Source organism: Oryzias latipes, chromosome 17 (genome assembly GCF_002234675.1).
Source record: "Oryzias latipes chromosome 17, ASM223467v1".
NCBI classification, from domain to species: domain Eukaryota; kingdom Metazoa; phylum Chordata; class Actinopteri; order Beloniformes; family Adrianichthyidae; genus Oryzias; species Oryzias latipes.
In genome coordinates, this window is record NC_019875.2 from 21,418,431 (window position 1) to 21,440,021 (window position 21,591).

The 21,591-nt window shown below is 39.9% G+C and overlaps 1 protein-coding gene across 1 annotated transcript in view; it reads right to left on the reverse strand.

Moving 5' to 3' along the window:
- LOC101166581 (calsyntenin-2) overlaps nucleotides 1–21,591 on the reverse strand; it is a 141,671-nt gene that overhangs the window by 64,236 nt on the left and 55,844 nt on the right. The window contains exon 2 of the mRNA XM_011486645.3: nucleotides 3,728–3,850. Within this exon, the coding sequence (XP_011484947.2) occupies nucleotides 3,728–3,850 (123 nt within the window). The remainder of the gene's footprint in view (nucleotides 1–3,727; nucleotides 3,851–21,591) is intronic.

Sequence of the window (21,591 nt, forward strand, 5' to 3'; positions counted from 1 at the left end):
AACTGGTTGTCCCAGTAGATCTGGGCAGAAATCCAGTCTGTCCAAAGGAGTCAGCACTCTGAAGATTAAACCGAAGCTTTAGATAGTGTTCTCCTCGCAGAGCAGAGAAAAAAAACGGTAATTTGACGGAACCATGGCTTTTAAATCCTCCTAATCCTTCAATGATCAATCACATAACCTCTCTTGTCTATCTCTTACAAACACAAACCAGTTAATACACACACCTTAACCATACAACATCTTCTCATTGTTTGCGGCTGTATGCGCTTCTCTCTTCATCTTCATTCTCTCACATCTCCATCATTGTGCTTTTCTTGTTTCACTTCCTCATTTGCCCCACAAGTATCTTTGTAACATGCCATTGTTGGAGCTTTGCTGGGTCCCAGAGTCTAATTATTTTCTCTGCTTTTTTCAGCCTGGTGTTGTTTAGTACGTTGCACTGATATTTGAGATTTGGGGAGGAGAAAAAAATTCTGAACTGACTGTGAAGATGATAATCAGAGTTAATTGGCGGGTGTGGGAGATCAAACATCAACTTTCAGTTTTGTGAAAACATGCCAATAATTGCCTTATCTGTTTTTATTCTGTTTACTTCCTACGTATCTTTCTGGATAGCAATACTATACAGTATTTTTATTTTCAGTGTAAAACCTTACATAGACATTTACAACTTTTCAGAAAGGACCCAATCAGAATTTAGGCCTTCTCACTGAAAGTGGACTTTGCTAATCATGAAGCAGTTTGACAGTAGCTACCAATCAAATTAAGTATCTAAAACACTTGGACCCAAGCAGTTAAAAAGTTAGACATAACTGATTGATAATTACTAACTCATACAGCAGAATTTGTATTTTAAAGTCTGGAGTGATGTCTGATGCAGATGAGCACCGTTATCAGATTTTGATATCACTCGTTCCACTTTAATTTGGAGGAGTCAGAATGAGAAAAAGGAGGCGATGTTCTCCAAGGGGGATAAAAGGTGTGAAATGATTGTAGCCGACTGTTCACGAAGCACAAATGCAAACACAGACACCCGCTTCCATTATAATGGGATTAATAAAACAGTTAAATTGGAGCAGTTGCCTATGATGACCTCCTCATTAAAACTGGTCCATTGTCTCCTCCATTTCTTTCCTGCGTTTTCTCTTCCAATTCTTCTGCTACTTTTATGTTTCTACCGAGTGTGAATTCTGCAGAGGAAACAATGCACAACACCGCGTTATTCTGGCGCAGTGATGAATGGGAAGAGACACAGACCTGTTCGCTGTGGTCTTGAGATAAAGAATAAGCAAATGAAACTGTCTTCTTGCCTTAAAGCACTGAGGGCTCCGATGCCTCCACTGTTCATGCTAATTTGATTGAGGACTCCTATCAGTGACTACAGTACTCCTCAAACCACACTCACACCTTTGTGAGAAGTAAAGAAACACACATTTATCTCCAGGATGTTGAATTGTGTTTGGTTTGAGCTGGGAATCTTCATCCAGGTTCTTCATCAAAGAAATGTTTTGGTACAGCCAGGGCGGGACGCAGACACAGATGAAAGAGCGGGAAGAGGACATACACAAGAGGTGAAGCAAAACGAAGGCGGCAGTGGAAAGGGCAAGGAAATGAATAAAAATGGCAATGACAGAGGAAAAGAATAAGAGGGGAAGAAATGGGCGAGTACTTAACAATCCTGCTCTGTGTTCCCACACTGCAATTAATGAGGAGCCAGGAGGAAAACCCACTCCTTTCTGCCGTAATACAAAACCAAGATTGATGAGAGTGTCTGTAGTGTAAGTGACGAGCTGTACGTGGGCTCACAGAGAGCGCCGTGTCAAGATAGAGAAGAAGGAAACGAATGGCTCAGTTGACAACAAAAGACAGTGGGGTTAAGGGAGAAAAACACAAACGAGGGCAAAGATAGAGATAAACTACGATAAAGTAGTTAGACTCTGACACGTTTGGAGTGTTTTTGCAAAACAATGAATAGCACTGCAGATAAATTGGGAGCTGTACTTTTATGGCCATTTTTTTCAAGTCTCCTTGGTAGCTATTGAGCAGGTTCCATTCATTAAAGGCCACATACGACGAAAAACATTCAAGGAGAGAAGTAGTGAGCATTTCTGTTGTTCCCTCTCAGGTAATATCTCACCATTACCGACCTTCTTAAGTCAACAAGCCAAGTGTTAATTATGGAACACCAAATATGTGTATGCACATTTTTCCCTTGGTCTACCTTCTTATCTTAGTGACTTTAAAAATGAATTGTGACACATTTATTAATTTAAGAAAGCCAAATCTGTGAGACTGCACATGTGGACAGGATCTGTGTCTATTTGGGTAAACTGTAAAGCTGTTTGAAGCCAGAGAAGATTAAGTTCAACTGAATTTAACTGGATTTACAGACCCACTGCGATGAAAATCGTGTTTTTGGTGTTTTTAACATGCTCTCGTAGCATTTTTCTCATGATGGAGGATGCATATGAAGGAGGTTAAGCTTAAAATTACGTTTATATGTATTTCTTTATTCAAATCATTGTGAATCAGGAGCAAAAAATGCCATTTGAAAAAGGTGTGATGTAGAAGGTACTACGGTGAGCCACAAGCTCCCTGCTCCACTCCATCACGATGCATCTATGTGTAGAAGACTAGATCTATGTATGTCATTGTTTTCCTGGCATCTGGCTCCAAACTGTACGGCTTGATAGTGCCATTTTTGCTCTGCATTTTTGTTGCACCAGTAATGTTAGGTTAGGGTTGTGAGAGGCTGTAAGCTGCCGGGAGAGCATGGAAAACAAAGGAATGTTGGGAAGTAGACGCAGGCTTACTATGCGCCAATGAACTCCTGCTGCTCTGCAGAAGCTATGTCCTAGGAAATTACACAGGTTGTTTGATTTTTGCTAAAAATAACATAATTATAATTAAAAGATCAATAGGAATGCTTTAAAAATAGCTCAAAAGATGATTAGAGTGCGGTTTTAAAGCCTTTTCAGATTCTGTTACCATATTCTTTACACCACAACACATACTGTTCGAAAAAAAGTTAAAAATAGGATCAAAGACACGAGAAAAGAACTGAGGGAGAAAAATAGCTGACGTTTCAGTTCTCCATGGTTGTCAGCACTTTGATTAATAAGAGTCATTTTGCCATAATGAGCAGTTAAGCCCAGGCTGCCAAAAGTCTCTCCGTTTGACTTTGTGTTTCTGAGTACTTTGTCCAATCATAAAGGCTGATTTCATCTCTCTTCTTCCATAACCGTCAGCGGGATCTGTTTCTCCTTCCAGCACTCATTAAATAACAAAATCAAAAACCGAATCTGTCATCTAGAGATAAGGTTTTTAATGATCTGGGCCCGTCAGAATTAGAAATCACATCTCAACGCCCCAATACCCAGTTTATTAATAATGAATAATAATTTGGGTATAACTTAAGTCAAAACATTCTCTTCAGGCTAGTAAAAGGCTTTGAATACTTTACGGCAACACAATATGGAGAGAAAACAAAACAATAAAAAACAGATTTTTTTTTAAAATGCTTTTGGGAGAAAATGTGAGCGCAAAGAAGTGCTATATCATCTGTTCTTGTCTTGCGAAGCTCCAATTGTGCTCAAGCTTTGTTGAGGTCGTAAGATGAAGTGGGAGTAGAGTCTGTGTGCTACATGTGTATGTGCTGCAGTTCACTGCAGACCCCATTCACTTTAGATGCAGTAGGATGGGTCAGGGTGAATTTGCATTTCCTTACCAGCAAAGGGGAGAGGAGAATCTTTGTCTAGAGCTACCAGAGGAGGGTCCAGCAGCACCGTGTCCATGTTCTCTGTGATCACTCCGTGGTAAGAAGTCTCTATCCATGGCTTGTGCTTGTTAACTGTGAATGTAAAAGAGAGAAAGAAACACTCTGGCTGTAGTTTCAATTCGATTTGCAGAGATTCAACCATGCCAAGGTAATCTAGGAACCTAAAACAAGAAAACAAGAAAAGTAATCTTCCTCTTCTGTGTTCTATCTTTGCAGTTGACAGCATGAATAACAGGCTAAAAGCTACAATTGTCTAAATTAAAAAAACAAACAAATCATCTGATAAATTACTGCCACAAAACTTCTGTGACATAAAGGTCCTGAATCAATCAAAATATCAATTTTTTGCTATGCATTCTGGACATTTTGGACTTAATCTCTACTTCTACAGTTTTTTTCCCCTCATGATGCCCAGTCCTGCAAGGTTCCACAGTAGTGGATTATTCAGAGCTTTACACAGATCCCTGTCACTCTGAGTAATTGTTGTCACTGTATATTAAACTTCCCTCCCCTTCCTTGCAACTGGACCTCCCAAATAGGAGCTTGTTCTAGCAACAAAGGAATATGGCTGTTATGTGTAAAGTTGCACACACACACACACACACACACACACAAACACACACACACGAGGAATATTGCTGGTCTTCACTTTGACTCTCTGGGGAGTGGGCTGTCACCCTGACCTTTCAAACTGCTGAGGAAAAGCATTTTGTCTCATGCCAATGAGCAGATGACACGTCCAGCTGGTAGTGATTTAAAATGCATCAAAACATTCCTAAAGCCCTCTCCAAGCTTTTTCTTCTAATTCCTGCAGTTTTGTCCTACTATCCCATTTTCTTCCCCACTAGATGCCAAACTTTCTTAAGAGCAGGGTCACAGTTTGCTTGAAAAGAGATCAAAATGAAGGAGGGATAAAATTATAACCCATTTTGACTTGCTACTACACATCCAGTCAACGTTCAAGTGCTAGCTTTCTTTTTTAAATATAAGATTTTTTTTTATAAATACTGAAGGTTTAACCACTCAGACGTGTTCTATTTAATGTTCTGTGTTCTTAATGTACCTTTTCCAGAAACCAAGAGCTTTAAAATCCAAGGTTCCAGATTGTTAATGCACATTTTTCATTTTATCATCTAACTTTCTGAACATTTTCACCACATTTTTATTACAATGGTGTTTTGTTTTTTAATTTGATTTTTGATATGAAGCACTCCAATTTCCCTGAAAGATCTCAGCGGGTCTATTTAGTGGCAATTTCATTGTCCTGAAAACGAACCTGGCCATTCTATTATCGGGAGGAAAAGAGAAGAGCAAAAGCATAATGCTAATGGTGTCATCCTATGCTCATCCAGCAGAGGAAAAGGACTGCAGCACACAGCATGCATCTGCTCTGCTTGGAATGAAAGGAGGAGAGTGCATGTTTGCCTTCACATATCAAAGACACAACATAGATAATGTCATAGATGAGGTACAAACTCAAACTCATTGAAAATGTAAATATTTTTAATGTGTAACATCGACCCTAACAGTTCTATTTAAGTCAGTTTACATTAAACTGAGCCACTATTGAGACCGAGCTTCCACTTTCTGTTCCCAAATTTAAATCCAGCTCTTAACTACTCAGTGTTGCTGTATTTCAAATGACCAATATAGGGTAGTGGCAAAAGGGGGCAATTTCCCATTAATTCCCATGTGTCAAGTAAAATTGTATGCCAACAATGAACTCTGATACAGTCTGGTGTCAACAACTTTCTGATGTTGATTCCTTTCTTTTCTATTCATTGTAATTTTTTAAATTTCCCACTCCAATCTTATTTTGATTTTTTTTTCAAAGCATGCACAGTGGTCTTTTTTATGCATTTTTGGCAGGAAAAAAAACTGTTGTTTTCTAGGACAGTGTTTTTCAACCAGTGTGCGAGATGGTCAAGTGTGCCGTGGAAAATTGCCCTCATTAACTGATCTAAAAGCATTTCCCATCTCCAGGAAATCAGCTCTTTGTTCATCCAAACAGGTCCTGATAAAACACTGAGTAGTTAGGAATATAAACGATCATAAAATACTTTTTTCTTTGTGTTTATTTGATTCTATTAAAGACATTATGATAAGAATGACGACAACGCGAAATAGCTGCAGCTATAACTGTGTAAGGAAAAGTCCCGCAGCTTTTACTGTCTCCACGACTCCACCAATCATTCTTGAAGGCTTAATCACATGTCATCAGTCTGACCAATCAGAAGTGTTTAAAGTATTCACTTCCTTGTTCCAATTTAGCTCATAACTCAGTCAGTTCCGACAAAAACACCAGCTAAAGCTCGTCTTTAGCGGTGTAGCTTTCCACAGAATCCGGTATCAGGCCGTGGAACAAGTGAACAAAACCATGAAGCTCAGAGACGCGAGTCTTTCTGCCGTTTTCTCGCAGTTTTCACACTACATCTCCCATGATGCATTGGCTTAAAGGGACAGCGTCTTGAAAACACAACTAACATACAGTTTGTATGTAACTTAACTTTTATTACATCTTTTAGAAAAACATCTGCAACTTCCTGCTTTTTCTGCCACAGGGGGGGGGGGCTGTAGATCAAAACAGACTATGTCTCTGCTTTTTTTTTTTTTTTTTTTTGGGATGCTGGTGTGCCGCGGGATTTTTGTCAAGGTTAAAGTGTGCCGTGGCTCAAAAAAGGTTGAAAAACACTGTTCTAGGGTATAGTTTCTGCAGAGCGGCAGGAGTTGTGCGCCTTACATGTGGAGTAAGCCTGGACCCAATTCCCATCATTCATTTGTTTATACGCTCTCTCCCGCCAGCTTACAGCCATCTATCTAGCTGTGCAGTTCTGATCCAGATGTCAGCTCAGACGAGGGAAACAAAGACGAACATGGATCTGTTAGTCTCCAAGTGTATGCATCAGAATGGAGCAAGGCAGGGACCTTGTGGCTTGCTGTAGTAACTTGTACGTCACCCCTTCAAACCTTTTCAAACATTTTGGATAAAGAAATACTCAGAAATGCTATTTTAAGCTTAATTTGATATACTGTATGTCCTCTGTCATGAGAAAAATGTCACAAGAACATGTAAAAAAAAATGAAGTGGGTCTTCAAACAAGTTGTTTTGAAGCTTAAATTTCTGCATTATTAGGTGAGTGTTTTTTAATGGGTGGCGCCATGGGTGGAGCTATCAAAACTTACTTTTTCCTGTCCAATATCCTGGAACTTATTAAGGTGGGCGGAGCTATCAATCCAATTTATGAATAGGATGAAAAAGTAATTTTTCACATCTGCCTTTCTGATCTTTTTGGTGAAAATACCTTTTAATCCATGATGTGCACACAGCCTTTCATTTACCTTTACAGATGTCTTCAGCAGGTCTACATGCTGTGCACACACCCAGTGGTGTTTACTCATGGATAGCAGGTTCAATTTCAAGCTCAAGGTCTTATATTTATTCCAAATAAATTGGGTGGTGGATGACACAGCAGAGCTGTGCCTCATTAAACGGAGTCTAACAGAAGAGCGGTTTTAGAGGAAGAGCGCACATCAGACCATGGAAATGAGCCGTTTCCAAAATGGCTTTCATTATGTGAAGCACCGTAAAGCTATTAATGATGAATTTAAGGTATTCATCCTTGACATTCCTGCACTGAACCAAATATGTCAAACACTGAGGCAAGATGGTATAAAGAGGAAGAAGAAAAAATCCTGTCAGAGCTGTAAATAAAGTCAACCTTTTTACATTTATGAGGTAATCCCAAAAAGAGACTCTGTATACCAAGAGCTACACTTAGAGTAATTTGAGCCTGGATTAGTGCACACAAAGCCTCAGACTCATCTTTCAGGTGACGTGTACAAATGAAAGAAAAGAACAAAACTGTGAGCTAAAAGGTCAATTCAGTCCAAGCTGGTGGATGTGGAACCAGACGACACAGATGCTGCCTTCCTTTCCTTTCCTGCGAGTGAGGTTAATAAAAACCCATTTTGGTTGCAGCTGATTCCTTTGATAAGATTAACAGTGTCAGAGTTACAGGCTGCCAAAACGCCTGTTGTCTTTGATCACATCTAATGAAACATCTGCGGCCATTGCAGCATCAGACTGCAAATTAAAAAAAGACTAAGAGTTCTAAAGTTTCAAACAGCATTTTCAGAAGTCTGCAGAAAAATCTGTTACCAAAGGAGAATGTTCATAGAAATGCACAAACAAGCTTCCTGTAAATCACATTAGGCTGTTGTTTGAGTGGTTCCCGCTTGTACTAAAAGATGGGTTACATCACATGAATCTGATCAGATTTAGGACAATATGATAAGATTATCCTAAATCTACATCTGTTTTTTTTCAGAATTAATTTGAAAGCAGTTTTACTGGAATAAAGTTATCTTTCTCAGCAATGATTGTTGCAAAGGTCAAATCTTTCCAACAAGAATGACATATTTTTAGACAAATAAGTACAAGTTATGACAACCCTGTGAAACAATCACATAGAGAAACTCTTAATTTAATTTTTCGAACAATTTAAAGTTTAAGGATCTCCTAAAGAACAAATCTGAATGGTTTTCTCTCACACTCCTGCTTTTTTCCTCCCTTCACTTTGAGCAAAAGCTGCAAATTTGCCATCAGGGGTCACTGAGTCCACAGCTTTTACTAACTGTCTTTATCTTGCAACTAAGCATGAAGCAGTTTTCTTTCTCTGCTTCGTTTAAACCAAGAAGGAAACACGTGCACTTGATAAAGTGAAAAGAAAAAAGGCTTAAAGAGGTGAATCATTACAAGAAAGCTAATAATAGAAATAAAACGTCCCAACGCAGTGCATCAATATTTAAGTAATTTAAAAGAATAATGACAAAGCCTGTATTGACTTATGCGGGAGAGCAGATCGAGTAAATTTACAGTGACCTCCTTGTGTCCTGGCAGAAGGAGCCGTAATTAAACCTGGGTAAGCGTGCACATTTGCACACCCGTTTGCATCCTCTCACCTTAGGAGAGAAAGTGTGCGTTCACGCAGGAAGTGTAAAAGACAAGATGCGAGAAAAGAGGCAACCCGTAAACGAAAATACAGAAAACCTGAGGGCATGGAAATTAAAGGACGGAAGATAGAAAAGGAAAAAGCAGCAGGCAGGGAAACGTTGCTTAAAGACCCACTCCAATAAAAATGGAATTTTTTACATGTTCTTGTGGCATTTTTCTCATGGAGGACATATATTAAAACATTAAGCTTAAAATTTATTTTCTGATCATTTCAATATTAAAATCATTGAGATTCAGAAGAAGATGAAAAGATGCCAATGGAAAAAGATCATATTTGTGACACGCAAAACATGCTGGGAGGGCCACAGTCTCCTGACCGGAAGGGGACTTCAACTAAGAATGGCAACACTATTAAGATTCCTTTGAAAATTGACTGTGACTCGCAAACAGTCACAGTGAAAAAAAGCTACATTTAAAACTAAACCTTCGATTGGTGGTAAAAATAAATTACCACAGCTTCCAGAGTCACTCTTCTAGTGATCTCAGTTAAGATTTTATGGAGATTAATTGCATTTAGCTTCTTCTTTAGAGTTAATTACTTGCCAGATGGATGATATGACTTTGACTTCACGCTTATTTGAGCCTTATTAGAGCTTTGTTTAAGACTTTTTTTTTGCCATTTTCCACAAACTTCAGTTAGTTTCCTAAAAAAAACAGGGCTTTCTTGCTGTGAGACAAGAGCTCTGACCACCGTGTCACCATGCAACCCAAGAGCAATTTAAATACAAATGCCACTGAGTTTTCAGTCAGATCAATTTTTAACAGACACCAACCCAAATCTACCCGCCTTTGCATGAGTCTTCACAAAAATATCTGGTACCATCCATCCATCCATCCATCCATCCATCCATCCATCCATCCATCCATCCATCCATCCATCCATCCATCCATCCATATTACAAGACCTCTTCATCCCTTTTGGGGTCTCAGTGTTGCTGGAGCCCATCCCGGCCAGTGTCAGGCAAAAACAGGGTTTATCCAGGACATTTTGGTGACAAACTATGATATTAAACGATTATGACTTTATCTGAATCGAAAATACAATTGCAATAGGAAATCAAACAAATTTGGGGAATAATTCATTCATTCATTCACTGGGAGCGACATGGATACAAAATGCAACTATTTACATTAAAAGTGATTTTGAAAAAAAGAAGCAACTATGGTAAAAAAGAAGTATGCATAAAAACTCAACAGAAGATAAAAACAAATTCAGCTCATCTGAAAGGTGTCGTGACTATTTTGCAGGCAATAAAATAGGTATAAAATGTACAAAATAATAGGAAACATTGAATTCTACCTAAAAATGAATCTCCTAAAGCAAAACTAGGTCAAAGTAGAAGAGTGGTTCACTCTCTGAAAGCGAATTCTCCCCACTCAGTGTCTCGCAGGACCCTTTATCCTCAGATCTGCAGTAGGTCCCATAGTTTGTTATTAAGTGTTGTTTCCTTAGTAACTTATTAAAGGGGTCATAAACTCTGAACTCCATTAGCCACGAGACATAAAGCCCCTCAGTTCCAAAGACAATTAGTTTATGGAGAGTTCAATTTAATTTAGCTTTTGCCCACCGTGCAGTGGTTTCTTCCTCAACTCAAAGACACTATGTGGGTCACAGATGCACCATAATTGCTCTGCGACACACAACCCTCTTTTTTGCACTTCCTGGTGACTATATCAAAGTGAACTAACCCACGAAACACAGCTCTAATTCTTAATTGCTTGTTGTTACACAGGAAAACATAAACTGATAATTGGTTAAATGCATCAGTGTTTTTAGGTTAAATGGCCATGGAAATGCCTGATGAAAATCACAGATAAAAAAGAAACAGTAATGATATGAAATCCATGAGAAAATGAACAGAAAAAAACAAGCAGGACTGTGAACTGACAAATACATCCTGTTTGCATCGGGATGTGAGAAAAACTGAGCGAGTCTTGCTCTCTCTGTTGAATTTGATGAGTCTGCAAAATCTTTAGAGATCCTAAAGGCTGAGTTGGCAAAAAATATTTCAGAAAATGGTGACAATTTTAGTATGAATATCTATTATCTCTTCACTTTAAAAACAGAGATAATTCTTTGCTCTGCTTAGTTCTGATATAGGACACGAGATATGTCTTTATACACTGGAAAACGGCTGCAGCACAGACTGAAGCTGAATCCAAACTGATATAAAAGTCTCTTAGTCACTTAGACTGTTTGTTTTCTTAAAATTATGCTTCATTACTTTAATGGAATTTTTCTTGACAACTTTTCTTTTACTGTTGCCTTTCAAGGTTACTGTAATGAAACCTCTAAATATATATAAAAAAACATCTCCGTTTGTAATGAAGGAATATCTAAATATCTTGATGATATAACTGCATGTGTTTGTCTGTTATATGACATAAATAAAACAATATTCTATTTGGACCTAAAGTTTTTAGCCACAAGTGTTGGATTTGGGTAATAGAGTTCCAAAGGGGTTTTGCAATAATAGATATATTTCAAATCATTAACATTAAACATCCTTATCACTTCATCTGACAGACTGACCCTCACTTGTTTTTACTCTGAACAACACGATCTTTTGCTTCATGGTCTGTTTTTATAAGTTGTATCCTAATCTGGGGTAAGTTTTTAAAACTTCCTTTTTTCAGCTTAAAAATACTGTCAAAATCTGCATTATATTTCAACCCATATATGAAAACAAATCCAATATTTGATACTAATACTATTTAACACACCATTTAACAGTTAAGAATATTATATTTTGAATTAAATATTCTTAACTGTTAAATGGTGTATTTATGATCTAAACTTACTTAAGGACTTAAGTTTTGAATTCTGAATATTTTTTACTGAAAAGGCGTACTTTTACATCATTACAAAAACAATCCAGTCTACATCCAAAGATTCCACTGTCCTCTTTTATTCGGTACACTTGTTATGTTTTAATTCTAGTGTTTCTGCTTTTCTCCAAGCTTTACTTTGACAAGATTATGATATGTTTGCATTCAAGGTTAAACTGTCTCAAAGGTGATCATTTTCTCCTTTGTTCATTACTGAGATGATGGTAACTGAGGAGAAGTGTGCTGGTCTCTGTCATATTTTAAATAATTGGCTACCTAGGAAAGTAACAAAAGCTGTACAGTTCGTCTGTTGAAAGATGATCACTTGGAGTTTTCCACTATATTTATTTGTTTAGATCTTGTTAGAAAATGATATAACCCTGAGATATACACTCACTGACTCCTTTATTAGGCTAACCTATCCAAATGCTCGTTAATGTAAATTCCTTATCAGCCAATCATCTGGCAGCAACTAAATGCCTTTAGGCATGTAGACACGGTCAAGAAAATCTGCTGCAGTTCAAACTGAGCATCAGAATGGAGAAGGAAGGTGATTGAGGTGACTTTGAACGTGGCATGGTTGTTGGTGCCAGACGGGCTGGTCTGAGTATTTCAGAAACTGCTGATTTACAGGGATTTTCACCCTCCATCATCTCTAGGGTGTGAAAAAGAGAAAATATTCAGTGAGCGGTAGTTCTGGCGGCAGAAAAACCTTGTTGATGCCAGAGGTCAGAGGAGAATAGCCAGACTGGTTCTAGCTGATTGAAAGACAACAGAAACTCAAATAACCACTGGTTACAACCGAGGTCTGCAGAAGAACATCAGCAGAAGACCACTTCTGTCAGCTAAAAACAGGAAACTGAGGCTACAACTCACACAGATTAACCAAAATTGGACAATAAAAGATAGGAAAAACGTTGTCTGGTCTGATGAGACTCCATTTCTGCTGTGACATTTGGATAGGATCAGAAATTGGTGTCAACAACATGAAAGCATGGATCCATCCTGCCTTGTTTCATCAGTTCAAGCTGGTGGTGGTGTAATGGTCTGGGGGTTAGGGTTAGGGTTATAGCTCCTGACCATGTCCATCCTTTATGACCACAGCGTACCATCGTCTGATGGCAACTTTCAGCAGGATAACATTCCATGTCATAAAGTTAAAAGGATTTGTTTTCATGTACAGCGCTTTGAGTTTCCTCTGGGAATGAAAAGCGCTTTATAAATAAAGATTGACTTAATTTCAAAGCTGGAATCATCTCAGACTGTTTTTTTTTTGACAATGTGTTTACTGAACTCAAATGGTTTCCACAGTCACCTCTTCTCAAACCAATAGAGCACCTTTGAGATGTGGTGGAACAGGAGATTGGCATCATGGATGTGCAGCCAACAAATCTGCAGCAACTGCGTGCTGCTGTCATGTCAATACGGACCAAAATCTCTGAGGAATGTTTCCAGTACCTTGTTGAATCTATGTCACCAAGGATTAAGGCAGTTCTGGAGGCAAAAAGGGGGTCCAACCTGGTACTGGCAAGGTGTACCCAATAAAGTAGCTGGTGAGTGCATGTCTTTCTAGTTTGGTGCCAAATGTCTTCAGAATTTTTACAGTGATTCTATAAAGGAGATAACCATTGTAGATAGGGAAATCAATATGTTCTTTTCCTTGAAAATTCACTTTAAGTGAGAAACCCCATTTGATTTCTTTGTCATCTACTTTCCTACTTTATTCTACATCGGAATTGAAAGTGGACTTACAGCAGGAGACCATAGTGAGGGAGAAAGTCTTGAAACCCAGTACAGACCAATTTTCCTTTTTAAGTTGCTGCATGCCTATATTTATTGATGGCCTTCTGTCAATTAGTCTCACTGCATGGACAAATGAAAAGGCACAGCCGAACGATGTGAAGGAAGTCAACTGAAAGTGGAGTGGATGGAAAAGGACAACAAAGAGAGTGCCGAGGCAGAGAAGGGGAGAGAGGAGGTGATATCTCCATTAACAGAAACCGGCAGGAGTCGGCGGTAGCTGTGGTGAAGAGAAATGGATGGCAGTGTGACCAACCGGATTGAATTAGAGACAGTTCCACTCCGCAGACCAGGAATGCTAGTGACAAAAGGCCAACATAAAAATTGTACTTTCTGCACTCATTTCAAATACTTCAAATAGAACAATTTTCAGACTATTAAAGACATTTAAATGGACATTTTTGCTTAGCCGGAGAGGAGGTTTTCTCCATCTGTTAATGTACCATTTAAACTCTTTATTGGTTGTTTTAAGTCTCCAGCAAAGGTAAGAAATTGCTACGCAACTGATCACCTAGACAAGCATTCAGTAAAAAAGCATTTAACCTTTTAACCCCTTGACACCTATTGATGCAAACATGCATTGACCTACTTCTGCTCCAAAATTACCTTAAGTTCACATCTACATAAAAGCAAAAACATTACAAAAATTTTGTTTACCTAGCAGGAAATAAATTCAGGCATCAAGGGGTCAACAATTTTGAAAAAGTTTGGTCATTTGCTTATTCTAAAGTTGACTTTTTCAACCAAAACAATAAGTAAGAGAACATATGGTCTAGAACTCAGCTTAACTAAAGGTCCTTGTTATGACATTATCAGCTTACCAAAGTATGTTATCCTAATTAAAACTTAAAATTACATTGTTGTGAGGGTTTCTCCCTCAACTTGATTTCAAACGTGGTTGTAGAGAGAAAATAGTCTAAAAGAAGTCAGCTCTTTCAATGCATAGAGCAATAATAAATATTTAACTGCTAAATATAAAAGGAAAATAAGCAAAACACTATTCAAAATCAAAAAGAACCATTCATTTGCTTGTGATTATCTTCAGTGAAGATTGTTATTTTAAAAAAAGGTTTTGTGTTAAAAAATTGCTTTACCTGGCCAGGTCCTCCCGTTCTGCTGGGGTTGCTACATAAGATCTTAGATAAAATATATGCATTTAAATCCCCTCCTGCAGTGAAAATCGTTTAGCAGCTGCATCCCTCCTCTTTATACTGGCAATAAAAACCTTAAGACTATCATTTGTGACTCTGATAGTATTTCACTTTCCTTACATTTAACTCAACATGAGCTTTCTATCACTTTCAGCTAAAGTACATGTGTGATTTAATCGCAGGTTTGACTGTCTTGCCGTCTTTTGTACTCTGTTTTTGTTAAAGATGTATCAGCTGAAAGGTGTTCAGCCTCAACACAGGTGGGACCCCCCTGAGTATTCAGTGGCAGAATAATATTATTAAATGCCCATGCTAATAAAATGTGTGTTTTTGGTGTTTTTAACATGTTCTTGTAGCATTTTTCCTATGATGGAGGAAATATATTAAGGATTAAAATTGTTTTTTTGAGTGTGTCTTTGTTCTAATTGTCATGAATCGGGAGCACATGACAAAATGCTGTTGGAAAAACCTTAGAGCAGTGAAGACAAAATCAAATGATCACTGGGGATGCAGAAAACAGATGATCAAATTTGGACTTTAATAAGAAGAAGACGACTATAGAAATAATAAAAACATTAGTAATAAAAAGAGTCACGAGGAGAAAAGTGTAAAAACTGCTGGTACCTGTGTACCTAAAAAGGAACAAAAGAATAATTCTGAATCATTGCACTAAAAGAGTTAACACCAGACTACCCCATTTTATAACACATTCATATTCTGCACAAAAGTTTAACTAGCTGCCCTCAAGCTACGGCATTATGGTCTGTCTGTTAGCTTTCCTCCAGGCAATCTCTACAGCAGGCCCACTGGACGGATAATGGACTGAAAAGAGCAAAAAAGGTTTCGCATCAGTCCGAGCTCCAAGACGTCTGATTCAATTACGGCACAAAATCTGTTCCTTTAGTGCTTTAACAAGAAAGTAGCTGCAAATTACTTCCACTGTGTCTTCAATGGGGTTCCCAGAGAGGCAGAAACATCACATCCCAGGGTCTCTGAGTGGCTTATTGGTGACAAAAATGACCACAAAAAGAAAACACACAGAGTTCTTTTTATTCTTCCTTTCTCTTTCGGCTTTTCCCATCAGGGGTCGCCACAGCGAATCATCCTTTTCCACCTCACTCTATCATGAACATCTTCTATCCTAACATTAGCCAACTTCATGTCCTCTGTTAAGACATCCATATATCTCCTCTTTGGCCGTCCTCTTGCCCTCCGGCCAGGCAGCTCCATCTCCAACATCCTTCTACCAATATATCCACTATCCCTCCTCTGAACATGTCCAAACCATCTCAGTCTGGCTTCTCTGACTTTGTCGCTAACACAGGCAACATGAGCCGTCCCTCTGATGTACTCGTTCCTTATCCTGTCTAACCTGGTCACTCCTAAGGAGAACCTCAACATCTTCATCTCTGCTACCTCCATCTCAGCCTCTTGTCTCTGTCTCACTGCTACCGTCTCTAACCCATAGAGCAGAGCTGGTCTCACCACTGTCTTGTACACCTTTCCTTTGAGTCTTGCTGGCACTTTTCTGTCACACAACACTCCTGACACTTTCCTCCAACCGCTCCAACCTGCCTGCACTCGCCTCTTCACCTCTTTTCCACAATCCCCATCACACTGAACTGTTGACCCCAAGTACTTAAACTCCTGCACCTTCTTCACCTCAGCCCCCTGTAACCTAACGCTTCTACCTTGATCCCTCTCGTTCAGACACATGTATTCTGTCTTACTACGACTGACCTTCATACCTCTTCTTTCCAGAGCAAACCTCCACCTCTCTAGCTGTTCCTCCACCTGCTCTCTACTCTCACTGCAAATTACAATGTCATCCGCAAACATCATTGTCCAGGGAGATTCATGTCTTACCTCGTCTGTCAGCCTGTCCATCAGCATAGCAAACAAAAAAGGACTCAAAGCTGATCCTTGGTGTAGTCCCACCTCCACCTTGAACTCCTCTGTCTGACCTACAGCACATCTCACCACCGTCATACTTCTCTCATACATGTCCTGAACTACTCTGACATACTTCTCTGCCACTCCAGACGACCTCATACAGTACCACAGCTCCTCCCTCGGCACCCTGTCATACGCCTTCTCTAAATCTACGAACACACAATGCAGCTCCTTCTGACCTTCTCTGTACTTTTCCATCAACATTCTCAAAGCAAAAATGGCATCAGTGGTGCTCTTACGGGGCATGAAACCATACTGCTGCTCACAAATCTCCACCTTCTTCCTAAGCCTGGCTTCCACTACTCTTTCCCACAGCTTCATTGTGTGGCTCATCAACTTTATTCCTCTATAGTTGCTGCAGTTCTGCATGTCACCCTTGTTCTTAAAGATCGGGACCAGAACGCTTCTCCTCCATTCCTCAGGCATCTTCTCACTCTCTAAAATCCTATTGAACAACCTTGTTAGAAATTCCACTGCTGTCTCTCCTAGGCACTTCCATACCTCCACAGGTACGTCATCAGGACCAACGGCCTTTCCGCTCTTCATCCTTTTCAGAGCCTTCCTAACCTCATCCTTTCCAATCTCTGCTACTTCCTGCTCCACAACAACCACATCTTCCTCCCTTCTTTCCCTGTCATTTTCCTCGTTCATCAGCTCCTCAAAATACTCCTTCCATCTTTTCTGTACACTCTCCTGGGTTGTTAGCACCTTTCCATCTCTGTCCTTAATCACCCTTATCTGTTGCACGTCCTTCCCATCTCTGTCTCTCTGTCTGGCTAGTCTGTACAAGTCCTTCTCTCCTTCCTTTGTGTCTAACCTGTCATATAGCTCATCGTAAGCTTTCTGTTTGGCCTTTGCCACCTCTCTCTTCACTCTACGCTGCGCTTCCTTGTACTCCTGTCTACCTTCCTCAGTCCTTTCTACATCCCACTTCCTTTTAGCCAACCTCTTCCTCTGGACGCATTCCTGTACTTTCTCATTCCACCACCAAGTCTCTTTACCGTCTTTCCTCTTTCCAGATGACACACCTAGCACCTTCCTACCTGTTTCCCTGATAATCTCTGCTGTAGTTTCCCAGTCCTCTGGAAGCTCATCCTGACCACCCAGGACCTGCCTCAACTTCTGCCTAAATTCCTCACAAGTTTCTTCATTCTGTAGCTTCCACCACTTGGTCTTCTTTTCTGTTTTCCCTCTCTTCTTCTTCCTGACCTCCAGAGTCATTTTACACACCACCATGCGGTGCTGTCTGGCTACACTCTCTCCTACCACCACTTTGCAGTCATTAACCTCTCTCAAATGACCTCGTCTACATAGGATGTAGTCCACCTGAGTACTCCTACCTCCACTTCTGTATGTCACTCTATGTTCCTCTCTCTTCTGGAAGTAAGTGTTGACTACAGCCATTTCCATCCTCTTCGCAAAGTCCACCACCATCTGTCCCTCCAGATTCCTTTCCTTCACACCAAACCTGCCCATCACCTCCTCATCACCTCTGTTGCCCTCACCAACATGCCCATTAAAGTCTGCTCCAATAACAACTCTCTCTCCTCTGGGAAAACTCTCTATGACCTCATCCAACTCACTCCAGAATCTCTCCTTCACTTCTAACTCACAGCCAACCTGTGGCGCATACCCACTGACTACATTCACCATCACCCCTTCAATTTCTAACTTTAGGCTCATCATCCTGTCTGAGACTCTTTTCACCTCTAGAACACTGTTTACAAACTCCCCCTTCAGAATCACTCCTACCCCGTTTCTCTTCCTATCAACACCATGATAGAACAGTTTGTATCCTCCTCCAATACTACGTGCCTTGCTGCCCTTCCACCTTGTCTCCTGCACACACAGTACATCTACCTTCCTTCTCTCCATCATGTCTGCCAGCTCTCTGCCTTTCCCTGTCATTGTGCCAACGTTAAGAGTCCCTATTCTCAAACCTATGTTCCTGCCTTTCCCCTTCTCTCTCTGGCCACGGACCCTTCTGCCTCCCCTCTTTCTTCCACCAACAGTAGTCAAATTTCCACCGACACCCTGTAGGTTAACAGCATCGGTGGCGGTCGTTGTTAACCCGGGCCTCGACCGATCCGGTATGTCTAAAGTGTTGTGGATGATTCGCATGGTTATTTTGGCAATTTTTACGCCGGATGCCCTTCCTGACGCAACCCTCTCTATTTATCCGGGCTTGGGACCGGCACAGAAGTTACTGGCTTGCAACCCCTGTGGCTAGATTTCTTCTTTTTATTCTAATAGCTTTATTCGTCTCTGTTCCAGCTATAGCTGGTCCAAATTAAATGGATTTCACAAGAGATTTGTGTTTAAAGACATTTTTAAAATAAAGCTGCAACAGCTGGCAGTAAAGAAGCTGAAAATCTGGGCATGGTTCTATTGATAAAAGCTTAGAAATGACTTTGGAGAGGTTAAACTCCTGCTAGAGACACTTTAAAAGCAAGAAAAAGCTTCAAACAGGGCTGAGGGAGTCTACAGCATAAACCCCCCTTCAAAACCAGAAGTGTGAAAAATGCTTTCCACAGAAAACTCATCTGGTGCCCGTGAACACACAAAAAAATAAAAATAAAACGGGGAGCGTTCAGACAGCCAGAGGACCCTTTAAGTACCACTTTTAGTACTTATTTTCAGCAGTTTTGTTGTCATGATGGTGCTTATCTACTAAAACTGAGTGCACTTAATTTACACCAAACATTACATTCATACAGTGAGTATTGTAATTATTAATTTTCTGTTTTCTTAAAATAGACAACAAGCTATTTTTGGTTTGTATGCTTATGTTTAATCCATAAGTTTGAAATTGTTTAAAAGAATCTTAAACTTTAACTGTCTTACTAAAAAAATAAAACAAAGACGACTGTTTGCTCAGTTTTACAAACTTTCTGGCACTGCAAAAACCAAAAACTCGTACAAGTTCCCTGTGTTAAGGCAATTGCAGATTAGATATGAATCTTTGTTAAATGCTGCATTATTCAGAACCTCTATTTGATTTTCCTTGACACCACATGACAGTTGGGAAAAGCAGAGCTAAACAGTCGACAGCCTTTTATCTTCAAAGTCTGTTATGAAATAAAATTTGCAACAAAAAGTATCTTGAATTTGCACTGTATAACATGCAAAAAAGTGTGAAGTTCCCAAAAGCATCCCTTTAAAAAATAGGTTCATTTAATTGAAAATAACCACTAGGGGGCACATTTCTTTGCTTTTGTGATCTGGTACCAAGTCCAGGTAAATGCAGAGGGTTGTGTTGGAAAATGGGCAAGGCAAGGCAAGGCAAGGTTATTTGTATAGCACAATTCGTACACAAAGTAATTCAAGGTGCTTCACAAAACAGAAAAATGCATTAAAATCACAATACATCATAGAAATAATCAACGTAAAATTTACTTTAAAAGAAAAGAAAAAATTTGAAAATTGATTTAAAGATAAAGGAAGGAAAGGAAAGAAAAGTGCAGATAGGACCTTTCAGTCATATACACGGCTAAACAGAAATGTTTTAAGTCTAGATTTGAACATGAACACAGAAGAGGCCTGTCTTACGACTTCAGGGAGGCTTTTCCAGATTTTAGCTGCAGAATATTGAAACGCTGATTCCCCTTGTTTAGTTCTGACTCTGGGAATCGACAGGAGGCCGGCCCCTGAGGTCCTCAGAGTACAAGGTGGTTCATATGGCACTAGCATGTCAGAGATGTACTTTGGTGCGCGGCCATGGAGAGACTTGTACACAAGCAGAGCTGCTTCGAAGTCTATTCTTTGAGGTACAGGGAGCCAGTGCAGAGACCTGAGCACAGGACTAATGTGATCATACTTCCTGGTTCTGGTCAAGACTCGAGCAGCAGCATTCTGGATGTACTGAAACTGTTTTACAGCTCGTTTGGAGAGGCCGGTGAGCAGGCCGTTACAGTAGTCTAACCTACTGGAGACAAATGCATGAATAAGTATGTCCAGGTCTGGCTTTGACACTATGTTTTTGATTTTGGCAATGTTTTTCAGATGGTAAAATGCCGCTGATGTTACTGACTTGATATGGCTGTTAAAGTTCAGGTCAGAGTCCATGATTACCCCTAGATTTCTGACTTGATTTGAGGGTTTAAGAGACAGAGAATGAAGGTAGCTGCTGACACTTTCTCTTTGTTTCTGTGGGCCAAAAATTAAATAACTTCGGTCTTGTTTGACTTTTGCTGAAGAAAGTTGTTCTGCATCCACGCACTGATCTGTTGGAAGCAGTGGCTGAGTGAATCCACCGGCCCATATTCACCTGTTGTCAGTGACACATAGATCTGAGTATCATCTGCATAGTTGTGATAAGATATGTTATTACTGCGTATTAACTGCCCTAGAGGCAGCATGTAGAGGTTGAACAGAAGGGGTCCCAGGATCGATCCCTTGGGCACACCACAAGTCAAGGCCATGTAGTCTGAGACACAACTCCCAATTTCAACAAAATATTTCCTGTCTTCTAGATAAGACTTGAGCCAACTTAGGGCAGATCCAGAGATGCCAACCCAGTCTTGGAGTCTGTGCAAAAGGATCCCATGATCAACAGTATCAAAGGCAGCACTCAGGTCTAGCAGGATTAAGATGCACTGCAAAACCAAAGTCATATCATAACTTTGTTCGGATCTGTTGTAACATGGTTCAGATGACCTACACCTATGCTGCTGACCAACAGGGTGCTGTTTGAAATCAGTCAACTGTTGGCTGAAGGAGAAGAAGCAGGCGTGTAGCCCTTCTTGTTTGCAGAGGTGATGGACAGACTGACAAACATGGTTAGACAGGAATTTCTGTGTATCACGATGTTTGCAGATGACATTGTCATCTGTAGTTAGATATGGGAGCAGGTAGAGGACCATCTAGCGAGGTGGATGTTTGCAAGATGCAGCAAGACAGAATATCTGTGTGTAAATGAGAGGGATACAGTGAGGATAAAGGGAGCAGTGGTGAAGCAGGTGGAGAAAGCAAAAGTCCAAAGCAACGAAGAGTGCGGTAAAGAGGTGAAGAGAAGTGTGCAAGCAGGTTGGAATGGGAGCAGAAAGATTTCAGGTTTGATGTGTGAC